Genomic DNA, 23,093 nt, shown 5'->3' with positions numbered 1-23,093 from the left:
AAGACCAACCCGCATCCACTTTCTCCAATATCTCCCTCTTCTTTTCCAGAGTCAAACACCACTCTCTTCCTTTTCTCAGGTGGCGAGAGGCCATCATCACACACACTAAGAGGGAGGCCCGAGAGCAGCAGGAGGCCTACTGTAGCAGGTAGGGCACCACCACAAAAGCAAGCACGTGGGCAGCCATTGCGAAGAGCGTAGGTCCAGTCGCGGTGAGAGACAGGCGGGAAGTGGGAGGAGGATGCAGCGGCAGCTCTATCGGACGTCGGAGGAATGACGCTTGCCTAAAACAATGCTCTCACGCGGCGCGAGCGGCAAGTTCAAATTACGGACTGGAAAAAATCGTTTTATTTTTTATTTTTTGGGGTTTTCGGACCATTTTGGGAGATAGTTGGATCCCAGGACAATAAGGTCCGGGTGAGTGGGGATGTTCGGTTATTGAGCGTCCAGATTAATATTAGAGTGATTACTGTATATATATATATATATATATATATTAGGGCAGTCTCAGATGCTCTAAAGCAAACCTGACTCACATCCTTGAAAAATGGGTAGGTCTATATACTGTATCTTTTGAAAGCAGTCCACAAGTCACAACAAACTGGGTGCTTTATAGATGGATGTGTCTGCAATTTATTACTACCATTGTGGTCATCAGGGCTGCACTATCATCTATTAAATGCTTCACGACCCTGTAGTCCTTGATGAATGACATGTGAAGGCAAAGCAGAATTTTTAAACTCTTCAATCCAATTTTTTTTTAATCAAGCTACACCAGATACTTTTACTTAATGGTTAGGAGGAAGTCCCCTGGGTAGTAAAGGAGTGTAATGAGGAGCTGAATATGACCTCTCCACCTCAAAAAGTCCCCTCTTAGCTAAATAAAACTGTAGGTGGTGGAGTTACCATCATCCACTCACTTGATGTAGTATGCTGTCTCACTTCTTCACTTAGCCTTTATCATTCTTTCTTTCTCGTGTCTGCCACTCCTCTTCTTCCTATTTCTCCCATCTTTCCTGTCACTTCTTATTGCTTTTCTTTCCATTACAGGTGGCTTTACATTGAGTGACAAGTCAAATGGTTTCCTGTAAGCCAAGAAACCATTCTACAACGCTGGGTGGTAACCATATAACCAAACCATACGTGCTCCCTACGTGTCAACAAGTGGGTTGGTGGAGGATTAGTGCCCATAACCTGTAAAACAACCAGCTCAAAGTCAAATGGCCACTCCTTATGGGATTATGTATGCTATTGGCACAGTAGATAGACAGATAGATAGTTGCAAGAATAAGATCAAAGATATGCACCTTATGGAAAGGGTCAACAGAATTTTCAGCACATGACATCAGTGAAGCTCTCATGTCCATCTTCAGAACCAAGAAGTGCCAAACTAATTCTACAATGCCACAGGAGGCAGCAAGGATGGGAGGATCTCAGTCACTCAAGACAACTCTCAGTCACAGCTCTTCTTGAAGGGAAAACTAGGAAATCTCAACAGCACCCCTGACCTTACTGGGCTGAGGTTACAAGCAATGGGGGACTGGGAAGAGATTCTCAACAGAAATCCACCCTGCACAGAGTTCCTTAACCCACATTCAGTTTAAGCGCATTTCTCATGTAGCGGCCTATGTGTACACACACAAACACACACACATACACATACACACACATACACACACACACACACACACACACACACACACACACATGTTGCAGATTTCGATGTGGAATGTGAGGTGCAAATGATGAAGTGAAAGAGAGACTGTCCAGGTGCTTGAGGATATGAAATAGAGACCAAATGAAGAGGTGAGAGTGTGAGAGAGTGGGAATATGGACCGGGTATAAGTGTGGGGAGTAGGTGAAAATAAGAGGCCAAAGGAAGGGAGTATGAATTGTTGTGTGCAAGAGATGGAAGGAGAGAGAATATAACAGAGTACTGGATCAACAGGTTCAAAGATTGTGTGGACTGAATGTAGGAATACAAGCGTGGGCAACTGTTGTGGCCAGTGTATATGCACTGACAGAAGACCCATGTGAGCAGAGTGGATGAAGAATTCTGAAGAAATGTGGAAGCATTCATAGAAAAGTTTGAGAGAAGTGAGAGGGTGTTTTTGATGAGAAATATGAATAGAAAAGTAAGGAATGTGAAGGTAGATGGGAGCAGTAGGTGAGTGGGGTGTGGCTGCAGATGTGGATGTGGAATGGTAATGATCTAGTGGACATTTGTGCTGGGGAGGGGGTTGGTGACATCCAATACCCACCTGTGGTGCAAAAATGATCCATAGAGGTATAAATGGTGAAGTAATGAGGCGAACGGGTGGGTGGTGAACTGAATAAATGAAAGGAAATGCATTGTGTGTGTGTGGATGAGAGAATGAGAAGATATGTGCTGGATTGCAAAAGCATACAAAGGTTGGGGAAGTGGACTCCTCTGACCACCACTTGGTGGTAGTGAAAGTCAATGTACAAATGCGTATCGTATAAAAGAAGGAGAGGAGGACAGGAGGATGCAGTCCATACAAGGAGAAGGTAGAAAGGTTGCAAGAGAATGGAAAAAAAAAGGCAGAAAATATGAAAGAAGTAGAGGGGCGAATTGGGCAAATATGACTTGGAGCAGATGAGGCAGGTGGAAGGTGTGGGTGCACAGTATTCACGGAAGAATCTATGTATAGCATATGAGGTGGTATGTAGGGTGAAGAGAAAGTGGGAATGGGGGTGCACAGAGAACAGCATGGTGGAATGAAGGGGTGAGACAAGCTGTGGTGCAAAAGTAGTAAGACATATAGTGAGTGGATGGGAAAGCAGAAACATAGGTGGAAGTTGGCAGAGAGAGGAGAGAGAGTTATGTGTTAAAAAGGAAAGAGAAGAGGTTAAAAGATAAGTAAAAGAGTAATGAAGGATGAAGATGAGAAATTTAGATGGAATTTGAGTGTAAAGCGGCGGGAATGTAAGGAAATGTTCTGGAAGGAGGTAAAAAAAGAGAGTTAAGGTGATAAGAAGGTAGCTTAGAAGAGCGAAAGATAAAAATGGCAGACTACGAGTGGAGAAGGAGAAAATGCGAGCAGATGACGAGACAGCTATCTATCTATCTACTGCAAGATGCCTTAATCTCCATCTAGGAGTGGCCACAAACAAATCGCCTCCATGTTAGCGCCCTGTCCCCTGCCATTTCACTTGCCCTGCCCCCAACTCACACACCCCTCTCTCCCATATATCTCTCCCACTCCATCCCTCCATCTCTCCTTGGCCTCCCTCCTGCCTCTCCCCTCCCACCTCACTCACATACACTCACCTCATCAGTCTCTCACTCTCCATCACTCTCCACATGACCAAACCACCTCCATGTGTTTCTCCTAATGATTCCTATCACATCCACATCTGCACCACAATGCTCCTTCACATCCCCTTCATTTGTCCAATCTGTCTCTCCATGTGACTCCACATGCTCCCTCTCAAATTACTCATTTCCACAGCTCTCACTCTTGACTTGTGTCCCTCCAACAACAGTCTAAGCTTCACTTCCATACGTGCTAGGGTTGGTATCACAATATTGTCAATGTAAGTAACTTTTTCACTTCCATGCTCACTTCCCCGTTTCTTATTACTGCTTTCAAAGGAACCAGCAATCTTTCTTCCTTGCTGTACACTTTCAAAGCACTTCACCCCTCCAAACTTCCATCCTTACTCATCACACTACACCAAGTACTTAAACGCACTCACATTTTCCATTTCCTCATCATCCCAACCTCACTGTTACATTCGCTGACTTCACTTCTCTTGAAGACCATAACTTCACTTTTCCCTACATTCACCTTTAGATTCTGTCTCTTACACACTCTCCCCAAACTGTCATCCATCAAGCCTTGCAACTCCCCTTTGTCTTGACTTAACAACACAGCATCATCTGCAAAACTAACAGTACAGGGAGTTTCCAACGGCACAGCTCCCTTCTCTCACTAGGGCCACTCCAACATCCAGGTGACCTACCTTGTATCTCTTTTATAACACCATCCATGTACAGATTGAACAACCATGGGGGTTGCATGACACATCCCTGTTTCAACCCAACTCTTCAAATAGAAAAATTCACTCAGTTCACTATCCACACGCACTGCAAGCCTTAGCACCTTCATAAATACATTTCACAACATTCAACAACTTCCTCCCCATCTACTCCATATGACTTACCTTAATACTTTCCACAATCCTTGTCTATCCATTCTGTCACATGCTTTCTCCAAATCCATGAACAGGCATGGCATACAATTTCTTTTTTCCCTTCTCTAGACACTTTTCCACTAAAGATCTAGAGAATGAATATCTGAATTACTACACAACCTCTTCCCTTCCTTGAATTACCTCCCTGTTCTTCTCCCAACTAATTCCTCTGTTATTTCTCTAACTCTGTCCAAATAAGTCATCCTACCATATACTTTTTCCTATTACACTAAGAAGACTCTATGATTACCACACCATTTCTTTTCCCCCTTTCTCTTTGTACAAGGGAATAATTATACCCTGACTTCCAATCCTCCAGGGACTCTTCCTCTCCCTCCCAGGCCAAATCTGCACATCTTACACATCCATTCTACTACTATCTCTCCTCCATGCTTCCAAGCATTTCACCACACACCTCCCATCAATTCCCTGGGGCTTTCCCCATTTTGACTTTCTTTATTGCTTCCCACAACTTCCATCCTACTGATTTCTTCCTGTCTTCTCACCTCCCTCCTTCTCCCAGCCACATTCCCCAGTCACTTATACTACGCATTACTTTTTCATTGTCTATGTTCAACAATTCCTTAAAGTGTTCTCTCCATCTGCTCACTTTTTCTCCCTTCTCCACTAGTAATCTACTATTTTTATTTTTCACTCTCCTACTAACTTCACTGCCATCCTGTCTAACTCTCTGTACCTCTTTCCAGAACATTTTCTTACATTCCCTCCACTTTACACTAAAATATCTTCCAAATTCCTCATCCACTCTCTTCTTACTCTCTCTTACTAATCTTTTCACCTCTCTCTTCCTTTCTTCATATAACTCTCTCTTCCGTCTCTCAGTTTCTTCCACGCCCCTATTTCTCATCCATTCATTATATGCTCTCTTCCTTTCTGTCACAGCCAGTCTCACCTCTTCATTCCACCATGCTGTTCCTTGCACCCCCTTTCATCTTCCCTTCACCCCACACACCACCTCACACCTATCTATCTATTTGTCTATGGCCCGACGCCTTAATCATGCAAAGGATGGCCGCAGACAAAATGCCTCCAAGTCGCTCTGTCAATCACCATTTGACTACCCTCCCCCCAACTCACTCCCTCCTCCCTAATATACCTCTCAACTCCGTCCCTCCACCTCATCCATGGACTTCCCTCCCTTCCTCCACCTTACTACATACACCCTCTTAGTCAGTCTTTCATCCTCCATTCTCTCCACATGTCCAAACCACCTGAGTGTATTTCTCCTAATCTTTGCAACCACATCTACATCCACCCCACAACGTTCTTTCACTTCTTCATTCACAACGTGTCCCTCCATGTCACTCCACATGCTCCTCTCAAGTAACTCATTTCCACTGCTCTCACTCTTGACTTGTTCCCTGTTTGCAAAGTCCATGCCTCGCTTCCATACGTCAGGGTAGGGATCACAATACTATCATGCAGTGACTTCTTCCATACTCACCTCCCTATTTCTCATCACTGCTTTCAGTGAACCAATAACCTTCCTTCCCTGCTGTACCCTTTCATGCACTTCATCCCCAAAATTTCCATCCTTACTCATGACACTACCCAAGTACTTGAATGCACTCACATTCTCCATATCCTCACCATCCAACCTCACTGTACATTCCGTGACTTCATTCCTCTCAAACACCATAACTCATGTTTACATTTACTTTCAGATTCCTCTTCTTACACACTGTCCCAGATTCATTCACCAAACCTTGCAACTCCCATTCATCTTCACTCAACAATACTGTATCATCAGCAAACAACAACACTGGAATCTTCCAAATTTCACCCTCATTCATTACAGCCACTCCCACATCCACTGCCCTACCTTACACCTCCTTTACATCCCTATCCATTTATATATTAAACAGCCATGGAGACATCACACACCCTGTTTCAGTCCCACATTTAAATCAAAGAACTCACTCAGCTCACTATCCACTCGCACTGTTGCCCTAGCTCCTTCGTACATACTCCTCACAGCACTCAACAATTTCCCCTCCACTCCATATATTCTTATACCTTCCACATACCTTGTACATCTGTTCTGTCATAAGCTTTCTCCAAGTCCATAATGGCAGCATACATTTTCTTTCCCTTCTCTAGATATTTCTAGAACAAATATCTGATTAGAACAAATATCTGAACAAATATCTGATTTACACACCCTTTTCCCTTCCTAAATCCCCCTTGTTCTTCTCCAACTAGCTCCTCTGTTATATGCCTAACCTTATCAATGAGTATTCTACCATATATTTTACCAGTCACCCTAAAAAGGCAAATACCCATATCCTTAGGCAAATACCCCTATGGTTACTACATACTTCTCTCTCCCCTTTTCCATTGTACAAAGGAACAATTATACCTGATTTCCAGTCATCTGGAACCCTTCCCTCTTCCCAAGCCAATCTACATAACTTCCATATCCACTCCACTACAATCTCACCCCCATACCTCAGCATTTCACAACACACTCCATCAATTCCTGGGGCTTCACATGCTGCACATATTTCTTCTGTAAATATCTTGCTCAGACTGTCCATGTCCCCCAGCTGTTCCAATTCATACTTGCCCAATTGTTCCTCCACTTCTCTTTGATATTCTGCCTTTTTCTCATCCTCTTGTAACCTTTCCCACTCTCCTAGCATCTACTCCTTCCTCCAGTCCTTCCCTTCTTCTATTTCTCCATTTTACTCGACCTTGATTCTGACCACCACTTGGTGGTGGTCAGAAAAACCACTCCCCCAACCTCTATATGCTCTTGCATCCATTACACACCTTTGCATCCTTTCATCCACATACACATAATCAACCATTGCCTTCCTTTCATTCAGTTCACCATCCACTGTTCTCATCATTCGCCATGAATACCTGTGGATCATTTTGTGTCTGAAGAGGGTATTGACTATCACCAACCCCCTCCCGGCACAAATGCCCGCTAAAGCACTGCCATTCTTATCTATCTCAGCAGGTACACCCCACTTACCTACTACTCCATCCACCTTCACATTCCCTAATTTACCATTCATATCACCAATCAAAAACACTCTCTCATTCCTTTCAAACTTTTCCATGCACACTTCCACATTTGTCCAGAACTCTTCTCTCACTCTGCTTGCACGATCTTGTGATGGCTAATACACGCACCCAATCACCCACATTTGTAGTCCAACTTTCAATCTTACCCACACAATCCTTGAGCCAACTGATCCATACTCTCTTATATTCTCCTTCCATCTGTTACTCACAACAATACACACTCCTTCTTTTGCCCTCTCATTCGCACCTACTCCTGCACATATACCCCATCCATACTCCCATTCTCTCACACTCTCTCCTCTCCATTTAATTTCACTTAATCCACATACATCCACTTTAAGGAATTGTTAAACATTAAGAATGAAAGTAATGCGAGTATACGTCACTGGGGAATGACTGGGAGCAGGGAGGAGATAAGAAGGAAGAAAGAGATCAGTAGGACTGTAGTAGTGGAAACAATGAAGAAATCTAAAATGAGGAAAGCCCCAGGCATTGATGGAGTGTGCAGTGAAATGCTGAAGCACAGGGGAGAGACTGTAGAAGAATGGATATGGAAGATGTGCAGATTGGCCTGGGAGGAAGGTAGAGACCTGAGTGATTGTAAGTCAAGTATAATTACAAAGAAAAAGGTGAAAAACAAGTGTGTGGTAATCACTTGGGCATGTTTTCTTAGTGTAATAGCAGGAGTATATGGCAGAATACTTATTGACAGAGACAGGGAAATAACACAGGAATTAGTTGGAGAAGAACAGGGTGGTTTTATGAAGTGAGGTAGCTGTGTAGATTAGATTTTTCATCCTAAGGTGTTTAGTGAAAAAGTTTCTAGAGATGGGAAAGAAGTTATGACAGAGTGGATACACAAGGAATGTGGAAAATATTAAGAATATATAGAGTAAATAGGATGCTACTGAATGCCATGAAGAGTATGTATGCGGGTGCTAGGGCTGCTGCAGTGCATGTGAATGGTGAAATGAGTGAGTTTTTCTATTTGAATGTTGGATTGTAACATGGATGTGTCATGTCTCCAAGGTTGTTTAAGCTGTATATGGATGGAGTTGTAAAAGAGAAACAAGGTAGGACAGTGGATGTTGAAGCATCCCACATGATAGAGGGCAGCATTTCAAAACTTCCTGTTCTGTTGTTGGTGATGATACTGTATTGTTTAGTAAAGAAGAAGGAGAACTGCAAGACTTGGTGAATGGGTTTGGGAGAGTGTGCCTGTGGGTAACTGCTGGTATCACAAAGAAGGTGGACAGAAGTAAAAGATAAAATTTAATGTTTCTTCATATGGGTAACTCTACACTGCATGACAAGCCAAATGGTTTCCTGTACATAAGGAAACCATTTACTAAGCTGGGTGGTAACCATATAACCAAATTATGGTGCCTGGTGGTTTAGTGGGTAATTATGGTGCTCCAGTCGGATTAAGCCTGTGTAGGTATATATCCATGGGGTGGTTGGGGTTTACTGATCATGTAATGACACTCTAGGATGAGTGAGGCTGGTCACTCTCATCTTAAATGTCAGGACCAGCTTACCTAGGGCCTGCTCCTACGTTCCTCATGGGGCAACATAGGACTGGATGATGGCTGGAGGGATTTAATAAATTGACTTTTGCACAAATGACATCTAACAGTGACATGGAATGTTATATAAATGCAGTTATTACTTGAAATGAATCCTTGTTTATTCTTGAACTGAAAAAGGTAATAAGTTATGGCTAAATTAGTGAGACAATAATGTCTGGAGAGAAATTCAAGGTCTGTTAATCTCTATGGATTATTATAAGGTAAAGAAGGCAACTATTTCCCAGGAACAGTTTCTCAAGGGTGATTATTCCAACATTTGCCTCCAGTTACTACAATTCCATTTTCACTGATAAGGTCAGTTGCACATTTATTTCACTTCATGGCATAATAAGAAACCATTAGCCTATCACGATGCTGATGGTGATACACTGGCAATCTATCACATTTCTTCATTCATATATAAAAAATCTACTAGGTATGCTACTAAAGATGATAGTAATTGCTAAACTTACTTATTATTATCCCAGTCTTTTTGTTTACATATGAACATACAAAAATATGGGGAGGATAACTGCAGTGAGTCAGTTGGACCATTCTAGGCAGCTCCTGCAAGAGTGATTAAACTACTAGAATAAGACAACGACAGAAAAGAAGAAGGCTCAGTTGATTCCTTCATGGCTCTCTCCCACTCAATCCTCCAGCCAATAGGAACAGCATTTAGGATGGTACTGGTCTAAAATCTATTCTCGCAAGCATCTGGTTGGTCTTGACTGATCTCAAATAGCCTTGCGAAACAGCTCTAGAGACAAAGCTGATAGTAGGCCGGCTCTGGCAGGGTCCCGCTATAAAGGTTATTTCATTATTATTAATTTTTTAATATGCTCCAATAAAGATTTTTGGTCAATAATATTATGGAAATATAAATCATAACTTATTACTGATAATAGTAATAAGCAGGGGACCACTGTTTTTATCATGGATCTTTACAGTTTAGCTGCAATTTGAATGATTCATGATAAAGAGATGAGTTAAGTATACCTTACGGTTTGATTTTTCAAACGTAAAAAATTTACTAACACTGTTTAATGAAGATTGTAAATGATGTTTAGGCCACATTAACCAACCACACTGTGATGGTGATTTTATTTTTCTTCTTTAAATACTGGAGGAGGGGACGAGCAAATATACTTGGTCCCTCTCCCTTAACATTAATACTGGGAGGCTGTGCCTTCGGTTCTTTCATCACTGAGTAGCTGACGTGATATTAAGTTGGAAACAGGCAAGAGGACTGACCTGAGTGACAGAGAAAGTGCCAGTGTGGCGATCCTGACATCACCAGAGGCCTCGGTGGAGAGGTAGAGTGGGAAAAAGATGAGCCAGATAAGACAGGTGGTGTAATTGGTGAAAGCGATGTAGCGCGCCTCGTTGAACCCAACTGGACACTGCAACAGTACACAACGCATTAATTTACTGCTCGGGTAAGTGATAGGCACACTTCATAACATAACAGGGTACCGTATATCAACAAGTTTTATACATTAGCCTACGTAGTTATGAAATGCACATTACAAATGTCAGAGCAACAAAACATTCAGATTAGTTACTCATTATGTATTTATAGAGAAAAAATGAATGAGCTAAAAAATGCTATAAACTTTATTTCAAACCTCTTCTTTCAGAGATGTCATCTCCTAAGCTAAATAAAAGACTGTGTTACTAGGGTGCTTTGATGGTATAGGGGGAAATTTCAAAATAAAAACTCAAGCAAGTGGAACCCCTTATTTTGTGGGGATCCATAAGAAAAGTATCAATCAATCAATAAGCATCTAGTCTAGTGTTGCCCCATGAGGAGCACAGGAGCCCGGAGCTAGGCAAGTTGGTCCTGACATTTAAGATGAGAGTGACCAGCCTTACTCATCTCTGAGTGGCATTACGTGAGCAACAAACCCTGACCACCCCTTGGATATAAACCTGCACCCGCTCAATCTGATTACCACCAGGCACCATAATTTGCTTACATGGTTACCATTCAGCACAATACATGGTTCCTGGTGTACAGGAAACCATTTGGCTTGTCACTCGATGCAGAGTCACCCATAGACAGAAGGAAGAGGAAAGAATGAAGGAAAAAAAGACAGAAGAGGAAGGAAGGAAAGAAGGAAAGAAGAGAGGAAAGGGAAGGCACCCGAGGGTGGCACTACATGAGTGCCCCCACCTACCACTACCAAATTCATTCAAATCAAGTTAATTTAGAGGTTATGTGACACTGATAAGTGATTCCACAATATATTGTGCAATGCAAAAAATATATATATATATATATATTACAGTGACGTGGGCTGTAGTTTTCCATAAACAATGAAATGGTAACACCATATAGTACACCACTGTTCATTTTGACTTTAAACTAGTTTTGGAAGCTGTCGGAAAACCTTTTTGATGTTCCTCAACAATTTGAAGCATGAACTGGATCAGCTCTTCATTCCTAGTTCTGCCAGCCTTCGTGAAAGTTTGAATCAATGCTATGCCTGGCTCTGCAACGTCATTCACTAAGTTCAGAGATTCCACCCTGGCCTTTGCTGAACAAAAACTTGTGCTGTGTTCCCAGTTTAATGGGTCCTCTTGCAGGAAATCAACCAGGTCAAGGAAAGTGAACAACTTGTACATATTGGAAGAACAGAAGTCTGCCAGTGACTTTCCTTGTGGCTCTGGTACCAAACTTATCGGAGGAAGATCTACTGATCCTTCAACAGAGTTCATTTTCTCCACCATTTTTCGTTTTCCATCATTGTCAACTGCAGGATCAAATAGTGACATGACCACATTCACCTCACTGAGGTACCAGAGGGGCCTACTAAAGAAAGCTCTTGTACCCAGTGATGTTCATTTCCTGAAGCTCTTGAAGGAAGGAAAGGCCGCATTGTGGAGCATTTACCGCTTCTCTTGCTGAAAACCACGGAAGGATGAAATTTTGGACAATGGACAGGGAGAAATCCCACAAGCCAAAAATCAGACGATCAAGCTTGCTTTGTTCACTAGGAGTTGAAAGACCCTGGTTCATGTATATACAGCCTGAACTGGGATCTGAAGATCTACATCTTGAAAGAGTAGACTACACATGCCATCCAGTGTGCTTGATGCTAATCACCTGGTACCATGAACACTGGATATTGGCGGCCATGAGGTATTCCTCCCTGGAAAATAACTATACTGTAATTTCAAAAAACTCTAACATCATTTCTGGGATGCTTCATATGCACTTCTTTCGCAAGCCTTCCCGACTTTCTTGGCAGTCTTCTTGTCGATATTGCCATTTTGCCCCTTTGGCCCTCCTCCCACTGAGCACACAGGAAGTCCTTGTCTTCCTGAGATTTTATCATAGTTAAGGTGTCTTGATGAGCGATGTCGAAAAGGTTGTTCAAGCTAGACTTGAGCGCTGCCTGGTTTTCCAAATTTGTCTGCATTTTTTGCAAAATGTTCTTCTTCAAACATTGCCATTCATCTTGCAGTTTCTTGGTGTACTTTTTGACATTGTGAAGACGAAAATGTTTTGTCAGTAGACCTTCCCTCAACCAAATTTCAGTGATGGCTTCAGATGTCACAGATACACTCTAAGCCAGGGATTTCTTCTCTTCTTCATGCAGGTGGAATAAATACTTCAAAACATCACCCCACGAAGGTAATTTCTGTCCTGAGAGAGTGTCAGTGGATAGCCCTACAAGCCACACCGATTTTTTTTATCTTGTACTGGATGCCATCACTAGTATTCATCACCTAAGAACAAGAAAAACATGGGTGAATGGAATTCGTTAACTCATAAATACTGCAATATAAACAATAACCTAGCAACAATGACAAGGAACAATTAGAAAAAAGCGCTCCAAGCTGCCGTGCTGAGAGGTACTCTGCTTTTTGAATGATGAGGGGCATCTAATTAAATAAAAGTTTACAGTTTTTTTGCTGAATGTATTGTTTGTAAATGTAAGCATATTGTATAACCATAAGATTATAATCTAACTAGTAATTTCATTCAGACTACACCCACTGCTCCTATAAGTGAAGCTAATGTGAGCAAGAAGGGAAAACTTTGCGGTCTTTCTGCAACCTCTATATGTTTGATAATTTGAAATAAATAAATAAGTAAATAAATAAATAAAAAATAATAATAATAGTGATTTATAATCCCTAGGAATCTCATCATATGCTGGGTTCCAACACCCATATATTTCATATTGAGTTGTTACAAGCATCCTACTGTGTTACCAAGAGTGAAATCGAAGGGGTCATCATACCTGAGAGGGGAGATCATTTTAATAATTTGTCAACAGAGGTCTAAACTGAGGCGGAAAACATCAAGAATAAAATACATACATTCTTACAGTGAAGGCAATAATATGTCTGGTGCTTCCTGTCTAGGGGCGCACCCAGGAATTTTCTAAGGGGGGGGTCCGTAATGAGGTGAGGTCAGGTAATCCGATAATTACTGGGAGGTCATTTGCAGGTTTAGAGTCAGAGAGCTGCTGGTAAAATACACACCTCCGCCGCAGCTGGACCCCCCACCCTGCCACCCCCCACCTCGCTGCCGAGCCGCAGCCCTACCACCACCCCAGGAGGACACCACAGCGGGCCAGGTCAGTGTGAGATTGACCCAGAGCGAACAGGGTGCCGGGGCGCCCCTACCTTGAGTCCCTCTTACCCTCAACCGACCCAACAGCAATAATGCAGGAATGAGAGACGACCTCACGGACGGAACAGCCCTCATCAGGTTCGGGGTGGGACTGCTCCAGATTCAGTCCCAAGCAACACTGCGGTCATGGCCACCGTACGCCCCTCAGTTGCTTCCCTGTAGGTCCGCGGTCCACGGGCACCATACGTACCAGGGAGGGAACGGCCACCTTACGTGTTGGGGAGGGAACGGCCACCGTATCCCTCATCTGCCTCTTCCTCCTTCGGGAGCAGGACGGCGGTCATGGCCACCGAACGTACCGAGGAAGGAACGGCCACTGTACGTCCTTCTGCTGCTACCCTTAGAGACTGTGCAACCGCCACAATGGCCACCGTACATGTGGGGGAAGGAGCGGCCACCGTATGCCCTTCATCTGCAGTCTCTAGGGTTCTCGCAGAGGAGAATGTCCCTTGTGTGGCCGGCTCACTGCCTCTCGGCTGCGTGGGATGCCCTTCACTCTCTCCCTCCAGGTGTGGTTCCCCGAAGGTGCTGCCATTCCAGGAGTGGTGGCGAGGTCCTGTTCCTGTCCTGCAGCCAGCCCCTGGATGACGCCGGCCCCTGATGGATGCCCAACAGGAGAGGTGCTGCAGTTTGTTCCTGACGGCACCCCGCTCTGTAGGCGACCGCAGTACCCGGTCTCCCAGGGCCAGCCAGCGGACCCCAAGGCAGGATTGCTTGGGCCCCACTCCCCGTCGGCCCTCTGCCCGGAATACTAGGCGGCAGGCCCGCCTCTTGAAGTTGTTTGGCCCCAGTCCTGAGGGCCACCTATCAGGTCGAGGCCCCCAGACGGAAGGGCCTCCTCACACCCCGGCTACGACACAGACCCGGCAGTGACGTCCTTCCGAGAGCTGTGCATTGTCTCCCTGCAGGAGAGCTCTCCCGAGGGGCCTCCTCCCACACCCGGACGCCACCTCTGTTAACCCAAGGAATCAGGGGCCTAATGACGACCTTACCTCACCTCTCAAGTTGTGCCAGAGACTAAGTGAATGAGACAGAAGTGAAAGTGACAGTAGAACCATAATAAGATAATATAAAGTGACGAGCAGTGCATATAAATACAAGGGCAGAAATCAAGGGTCAGTGAGCAAGGCAACTGTGATCTACTAAAATACTGTGTCTATACCAGTGGCGCCCCAAGATAGACTGAGACCAGCCAGTAAAGCCAGAACCAGTAAAATAATGTCGCCGCGGCTAAGCGACATTCCCGTGTGCCGCGGCTTGCGCCCTGTAATGTGTATAGTAATATCAATCAATCTGACCCTCCATTCCATCCACGTATAGTGTATCCTGTTGAGTGTATTAAATGACAATTGTGCCTTAGTTCCAGCACCTACACCATGCTCTAGTGACTGATAATATCTATGTGTGTTGATATAATTGTATTTTGCCTTTGACACCACTATTGTGCTTGTGTACACTTTATACCTGTAATAGCAACTTTGTCACCCTGTCCATTCTGTATCCAGTGTCTCTTTGTTCTTGTATTGTAAGGAGTTTGAACTAAGACAATAGATGTGCTAAGGTATACTGCCAAGTTTTTATGCCCTGTTCCTTTGTGGGTGCTGTACTGCTGGTCTGGAAAGAGGACCCCAGTCAGTTGCGGGCATTTTTGGGAGGAGAAGTCGGACTTAAAACACCCAGCATAATAGCTGGCTCATGTGTTACTCTTTGTTTGTACTTGCCAATTTTTCATGTTTTGCTGTTATCAAAATAAATATATATAAATTTTAAAGGACCCAGAGAGCTAAGGGAGGGGCTGGGCCCGGCCCCCCCCCCCACCGGGTGTGCCCCTGTTCCTGTGGTATGAAAAATACTATCTGAAGCTAACAGAGCTTCCTTTATGTTGCTCAGTTAAAGCAACACAAGCCGCATTTTCCATCGTCGCCAGAGTTATCTCAACAATTTCAGCTCACGCTACCTGAGGAGCAAGCTTGATATAATGTTGGTTATTCTTGCAGAAAGACGTTGGTTTAGCGTTTTGATCAGTCAGAAGCAGTCTTTCCCTTTATTCTGGAGAATGACGAGATTGAGTCAAATAATACTGCTTAGTCAACAAGATAAACTGGAATGACCAAAAAAAATTATACATATATATGATAAACATAAGCTTTATTTAAGGCACTAGATGCACATTACTAAGTCAGTTCTTCTTACAGTCTGTTATATTTTTCTGATAATTTCTGGGGTACTAAATAAAAGTTTCATGCGAAATCACTTTCCCTGTTGTTTTTAGTTACTGTATGTTCTGCTGCCACAACTCATCTGATTTGTCAGCATAATGGTGGAAGGGACTGTCCTGATATATATATATATATATATATATATATATATATATATATATATATTTGCTAGGAAGAAGGACCCAAAGGCCACGAGCCTATATATATATATATATATATATATATCCCTAGAATACATATGCTAATTTTACTGCATCTTAATACATACGCTGGGTTTGATAAACCCATTTTTCGGAAAGTCATACACCTATGTGAAAATCCAAATTTAGTAAAACCAAGTACATATATAAAAAATACAAGCTTTGTACTTTCACTTGAACCTTATGTAAATGAGTTTGTATGATATCTTAAAGGTTAAGTGGTAACTTGAAAAAAAGTATCAAAAATGGGGAAAAATTCTGATGTAACTAAAAAAAAATGTGGAAAATTTGAAACAGGAGCTGCGGACTTCTACACTTGCACACACACTCCTGGGTCATGGGCGCTGCAGCACATGGCACTCTAATCCTTACAGACTCACGGTGGGCTGTGGTGGAGGTAGACAAAAAATGGGGTATTTTTTTTAGAGTAAAAAAATGGAGTATGAAGATTGGCAATTTTTCATGCAATCTCAGACCCATGAAATTGAACACTACATGGTATTTGGACCTCTCTAAGGCTTTACCCAGTGATTTTGACCACCCACCCACCCCCACAACCTTGTTTTAGGGGGTAACTAAGACAGAACTTGCAATTATCAGGAAATCTCATTTCTTGAATTGTGAATGTTATTATTTTACCACTGAAACCTCATAATTGCAAAACACAGTGGTATGCAATCCAAAATAGTTGCTATTTGTCATTTGTGGTGTATTTATGGCGGTGAGAAAAATAATTTGTTCAAATTTTCCTTGACAATTCTCAAAATCATGAGCACTTACTTGGACTCACAAACAATCACCACAGACAGGGTAATAATGCCCTTGGCAGACAGCCTTCTGACATTTGGTGCACTGGAAGCATGTCTTCCTGTCAGTCCGAACAGGGCACTCCCGGCACTGGACAGGTGGACTCTGATTCTTAGCACCCAGTGGTGTTCATTATTTAACAAGTTCTTCATCACTCAAAAAATGGTGGGCCATGATTTCACAGTTCACAAAGAAATATCTGTGTTCTAAGAAATATTCACTTCCTGCAAGGAAAAGCAGTTTAGATCTCATACTCAAACTACTTGCTGGATATAACAAACTCTGTGTCACACATGTACGGGAGTACATACGATGGGTGTAAGATACCCAAGGGCGCCGATATGGAAATTTCCTTCGAAGAGAGCAGAGCAACATTACCTCTCCCTACTAGGGCAACATGTGGAAGGAGGGTATCTGGGTGCCCAGCCGTCTCAGACAATAACCCACTCGGTGATCAAGTGAACTCAGGTACGTGTCGGGTGTGATACGCCCGCGTATGTATTCTAGGGATATACTGTATATGCATATATATATATATATATATATATATATATATATATATATATATATAGTGTATATATATATATTTATGCCAGGAAAAAGGAACCAAAGGCCACGAGCCTATATATATATATATATATATATATATATATATATACATGTACAGTATATACAGTACTCATCAAAATTATTCAGCGTTGTCCGCCGGGCGCGCAATACTTATGGCCAAAAGAGAATCACCCATTTTTGGGGGTAAAAATTGAGCCACAAGTTTGTGCCGTGAGCATGACGTCACAGTAGCCTGAGGCCTTCCGACACGCTGGTTGGTTCCCGCCTCAGTCGCCCACGGGCTGCCTGAGAGAAAGGAACTCCGCTGCGTGTCCCTCTCAAATTGCGCCATTTTTTACTGAGTGTCCCACAGTGTTTTGGGGTTCACCACTTTGTTATGGCACCTACCCATGAACTATCGAGTGAAATCATATCCCAGATCTTTGCTCTAAAGGAGGCAGGCCACCAGACAAAGGAAATTAGTGAATTGGTTGGTGTGGCACCGATCGACAGTGCGTCGTTGGTGTGCGCGGTTTCGGTTGGAAAACAGTGGTGAAGTTCCCACAAAAAACCGAGGTCTGGTAGGCCTAGGAAAACTTCCCCAAGGTCTGGTAATATTTTAAAATGTGCAGTGGAGTTTAATTCTCGTGTGAGTGCAAGGAAAATTAAGGAGAGCAACCCGGAAGTGTTTGGTGAGGTGTCTGTGAGAACAGTGTCTCGTAGGGTGCATGAGCTTGGTTACACAAGTCATAGGCCTGTGAAAAAGCCTCTTCTCACCAAGAGCCAGAGAATTCGTAGGCTTGCCTTTGCTAATAAATATCTAAACTGGGGTGAGGAGCAATGGTTGTCAGTGTTGTGGTCTGATGAGGCAACGTTTAGTGTTATCTGTAACAGAGGAGCACGTGTGTATCGACGCAAAGGTAGTGACCCACTTGACCCACGGTATGTAGAAAGCACAGTTAAACATCCTGATTCACTCATGGTGTGGGCTTGTTTCTCGGGTCAAGGTTTGGGGAAGCTTGTTGTGCTTCCCAAGAATGTTAGAGTGAATCAGGATGTTTACCTGGAGCTTCTGTGCGATCATTTACCAGACTCATTCGAGCTAACAGGTGCATGAGTGTTTCAGCAGGATGGTGCACATGCTCGCAAGGACAAATCGGTCACCAATTGGCTTCGTGACTGCGAGGTATCATTCATGACAGACTGGCCAGGAAATAGCCCAGACCTCAACCCGATTGAAAACCTCTGGTACCTCGTAAAGAAGAGTCTCCATGGGAAGGATGTTAGCTCTCTGCCTATGCTGGAAGCTGCCATTCGTGACTCCTGGGACAAAATACCCCTCCAGGACCTCAGGAGCCTCGCTCTTTCACTTCCAAGACGTCTCAGGTCCGTGAAGAAACGTAAAGGCTACCCTACGAAGCACTAAAGGTAAATAAAATGCATTATTTATATGTTTTTTCAATGTTGAAAGGTTTGTTTCTTAGAAGGGACGCAGGGCGCTCAATAATTCTGACGAGCACTGTATATATAAATATATATATATACATATACATATTATATACATATATATATACTATACATATATATATATATATATATATATATATATACAGTGGAACCCCGGAATTCGTACACCTCCCTACTTGTACAACTCGGTTTTCGTGCAGCTTTTTCACCTCCAAATCGCTCCAGTTTTCGTACAGTGACCCCTTATTTGCACTAAGAGATGCGGCGTCGTAGGTGCCACATGGTCGCCAGTCTGGCTTTGTCTTCCGCCAGCAATGTATCAGTCATACAGGCTCGATTAAATTTTGTGATGAATCACGTACTTTCGATAGAAAATTGTACATAATCATGGGCCCTAAGAAGATTAGTGAGTCAGCTGGAGCTAAATGTAAAGCAGTCAGAACAACAACTGAGCTGAAAGTGGAATCCGTGTCTCCGATCTTGCCATTCATTATGGTATGGCGAAATCTACCGTTTCATCCATATTAAGAAATGGATTAATGCAAATTACATTGCTTCTTAAAATACGCATCTCCGCCGCCACTGGACCCCCCACTCCGTCATCCCCCACCCCATTCCAGAGCCGCAGCCCTACCCCCACCCCAGGAGGACGCCACAGCGGGCCAGGTCAGTGTGAGATTGACCCAAAGCGAGAAGGGCGCCAGGGCTCCCCTACCTTGAGTCCCTCTTCCCCTCAACCGACCCAATGGCAACAATGCAGGAATGAGAGACGACCTCACGGATAGAACAGCCCTCATTAGGTTCGAGGTGGGACTGCTCCAGATTCAGTCCCAAGCAACACCACGGTAACGGCCACCATACGTACCGGGGAGGGAACGGTCACCGTACGCCCCTCAGTTGCTTCCCCCTGTAGCACTGCGGTCACGGTCACCATATGTACTGGGGAGGGAGCAGCCACCGTACGCCCCTCAGCTACAGCCACATCTGGAGACGGCCTCGGTGCGTTAGCTAATAAGCGCACACCGACTGGCAAAGGTAGGAGTGAAATCGCGACAACGGCCACCATATGTGTCAGGGAGGGAACGGCCACCGTACGTCCCTCAGCCACCTCCTCCTCCTACAGGAGTAGCACCGCAGTCATGGCCACCGTACGTACCGGGGAGGGAGCGGCCACCTTACGCCCCTCAGCTACTTACCATTGGGCAGGCAGAGCCGCGACAATGGCCACTGTACATGTCGGGGAGGGAACGGACACTGTAGGTCCCTCATCTGCCTCTTCCTCCTTCGGGAGCAGCACCGTGGTCAGGGCCACCGTACGTACCGGGGAAGGAATGGCCACTGTACGTCCTTCTGCTGCTACCCTTAGAGACTGTGGAATCATCACAACGGCCACCGTCCGTGTGGGGGAAGGAGCGGCCACCGTACTCCCTTCGTCTGCAGTCTCTAGGGTTCTCCCAGAGGAGAAGGTCCCTTGCGCAGCCGGCTCACTATCTCGCGGCTGTGTGGGATGCCCTTCACTCTCTCCCTCCATGTGTGGTTCCCCGGAGGTGCTGCCATTCCAGGAGTGGTGGTGAGGTCCTGTTCCTGCCCTGCAGCCAGCTCCTGGATGACGCCGGCCCCTGACGGATGCCCGACAGGAGAGGTGATGCAGTACTGTTCCTGACGGCGCCCTGCTCTGTAGGCGACTGCAGCACCCGGTCTCCCAGGGCCAGCCAGTGGACCCCAAGGCGGGACTGCTTGGGCCCCACCCCTGTTCAGCCCTCCGCCCAGAGTAACAGGTGGCAGGTCTGCCTCCTGAAGTTGTTTGGCCCCAGTCCCGAGGGCCACCTATCAGGTTGAGGCCCCCAGACGGAAAGGCCTCCCCGCACCCCAGCTACGACACACGCCCGGGCAGTGATGCCCCCAAGAGCTGTGCATTGTCTCCTGCAGGAGAGCTCTCCCGAGAGGCCTCCTCCCACGCTTGGGCGCCACCTCTGTTAACCCAAGGAATCAGGGGCCTAGTGACGACCTTACCTCACCTCTCAAGTTGTGCCAGAGACTAATGAATGACACAGAAGTGAAAGTGACAGTGGAACAGTAATAGTATAATATAAAGTGATGAGCAGTGCATATAAATACAAGGGCAGACATCAAGGGATCAGTGAGCACGAATAGCAAGGCAACTGTGATATACTAAAGTACTGTGTCTATACCAGTGGTGCCCCGAGATAGACTGAGACCAGCCAGTAAAGACAGATACCAGCAAAATAGTGTCACCGCGGCTAAGCGACATTCCCGTGTGCCGCGGCTCGCGCCCTATAATGTGTATAGTAATATCAATCAATCTGACCCTTCATTCCATCCACGTACAGTATATCCTGTTGAGTGTATTAAATGACAATTGTGCCTTAGCTCCAGCACCTACACCATGCTCTAGTGACTGATAATATCTGTGTGTGTTGATATAATTGTATTTTGCCCTTGATACCACTATTGTGCTTGTGTACACTTTATACCTGTACTGTAATAGCAACTCTGTCACCCTGTCCAATCTGTATCCAGTGTCTCTTTGTTCTTGTAATGTAAGGAGTTTGAACTGAGACAATTGATGTACTAAGGTATACTGCCGAGTTTTTATGCCCTGTTCCTTTGCGGGTGCTTTACTTCTGGTCCGGAAAGAGAACCCCACTCAGTTGCGGGCGTTTTTAGGATGAGAGGTCAGACTAAAAACACCCAGCATAACATTGGTGGCAAGCGGTGGTTCTGGATCCGATTAAAGGACGGAGGAACAAAAAGGGAAACTTTGCACAATGGCAGCCAAACATAGTTCAACCCTGAACAATACGACATTGATGTCTACTTGGATATGGTTAAACCTCTATTAGATATTGGGTTTGACAGCGACAGAGAGAAAATTGCCGTCACACTACCTAACCTGGGCAAAATTGTTGCTACTGTAGCCACAAAAATCTTTCCCGAATTGACATGGGACCAATTCTCAGACACTGTGAAACAGGCGGTCACGCCTTCACTGGGCAGACTTGTCGCCCTTTCACAACTCGATGCCCTCACATACGATGGCAGCCTGGACGATTCTTTCATCCAGGCACAGCGACTCGTCACCGCCGCCTATCCCTAAGCAACCACAGCCATTCGGGATCAACATACAGTACCTTCAACACCCTGCTGAGAATCCTCCCGAGCAGTCAGGAAACATTTCACTATATATGATCCCTCGGGAGACATGGACCATGACCTGCAACTAGTATGATGCCTCCTCACCGCCGGCTCCACACCCCAGCCTATCCACGCTGTAAGCAAATTCCCCACGACCAAGGCGGCGCCACCCAAGCCACGGCCACCCCCCTCACAACCTACTGTGGAGCCCTCACCTTCCGTACCCAGGGCCCACCCCCAGAAGAAATGCCCTAACCCCAGGGAAAACCTCAATCTCATTTCTATCAACCCCTGGGAATTTACGGCCTGCAGTTGCAGCTGCCCGCTGCACGACATCCGAGAGCAGCTAAAAGCAAATCGACGCAGGGCGGCCACAAACGGGCACCACAAGGTCTCCTCCCTGGAAGACGACACCCCACAAGATGACGCTCCACCCATAATGTACCCAGAGCAAGGGGAAGAGGAGCCCGATGAGGAAGACAACGTACAGCAGATGGATATTTAGGTCCGCCCCCACACCTCCCCACGGTGGCAGGGGCCACTTCACGTAAGTACAGACTCCCAGTCTACGATAAAATACGGCTGAATGGGGTCAAGGCAAGGCTACTGGTGGACACGGGAGCTGCCAGATCCTGCCTCTACTCACATTTTTACTACTGCCACAGTTCCAACTTCGGCCCCCTTCTCTCCACCTCAGCCAATCTCGTGGACGCGGGGGATGGCCCCCTGCCTGTCCGTGGAGAAACCCGGGACTTGCGGACTGAAACCCACCAGCAAGTCTCCACAAGACATCCCTTCATCATCTTCGATTCCACCTGCCGTGCATAAGATGGCTACCTGGGGCTGGACCTCCTGCAAAAGCTGGCACCAACATCAACTGCTACAAGCGCCGCCTTCACTTCCGTCCAGTCTCCCCACCCCACCCTAAAAAAAAAACCTAATCGTAACGCGTGCACACCCTCACCTCATACACCACCCTCCACTCATCACCCTCAACCTCTCTGCACATGCCTCACACTACTCCCATCACCCATCGCCTCACCTTCTCACCTCCACACCTCACGCTCTCCCTCGCCTATACCACCTTCCCCTCCAACTATTCCCGCCACCATCGCTTCCGCAAGAGTGGATATATGTGGATTGACTGAAACTAAATGGGAAGGTGAAAGGGTGAGAGAATGGGAATATGGTTTAGGTATATGTGCGG

At 45.1% G+C, this 23,093-nt stretch overlaps 1 protein-coding gene across 1 annotated transcript in view; it reads right to left on the bottom strand.

Moving 5' to 3' along the window:
* LOC145415044 (metabotropic glutamate receptor 6-like) overlaps positions 1-23,093 on the bottom strand; it is a 172,353-nt gene that overhangs the window by 63,110 nt on the left and 86,150 nt on the right. Inside the window, 1 exon segment of the mRNA XM_080284460.1 lies at positions 10,095-10,243. Coding sequence (XP_080140586.1) covers positions 10,095-10,243 — 149 coding nt within the window.

This window comes from Coenobita brevimanus, chromosome 101, assembly GCF_032717465.1.
Source record: "Coenobita brevimanus isolate Jiangsu-jjx chromosome 101, ASM3271746v2, whole genome shotgun sequence".
In the NCBI taxonomy this organism is placed as follows: domain Eukaryota; kingdom Metazoa; phylum Arthropoda; class Malacostraca; order Decapoda; family Coenobitidae; genus Coenobita; species Coenobita brevimanus.
The sequence above is the reverse complement of the archived record's forward strand: the minus strand, read 5'-3'. Positions and strand labels throughout refer to the sequence as shown.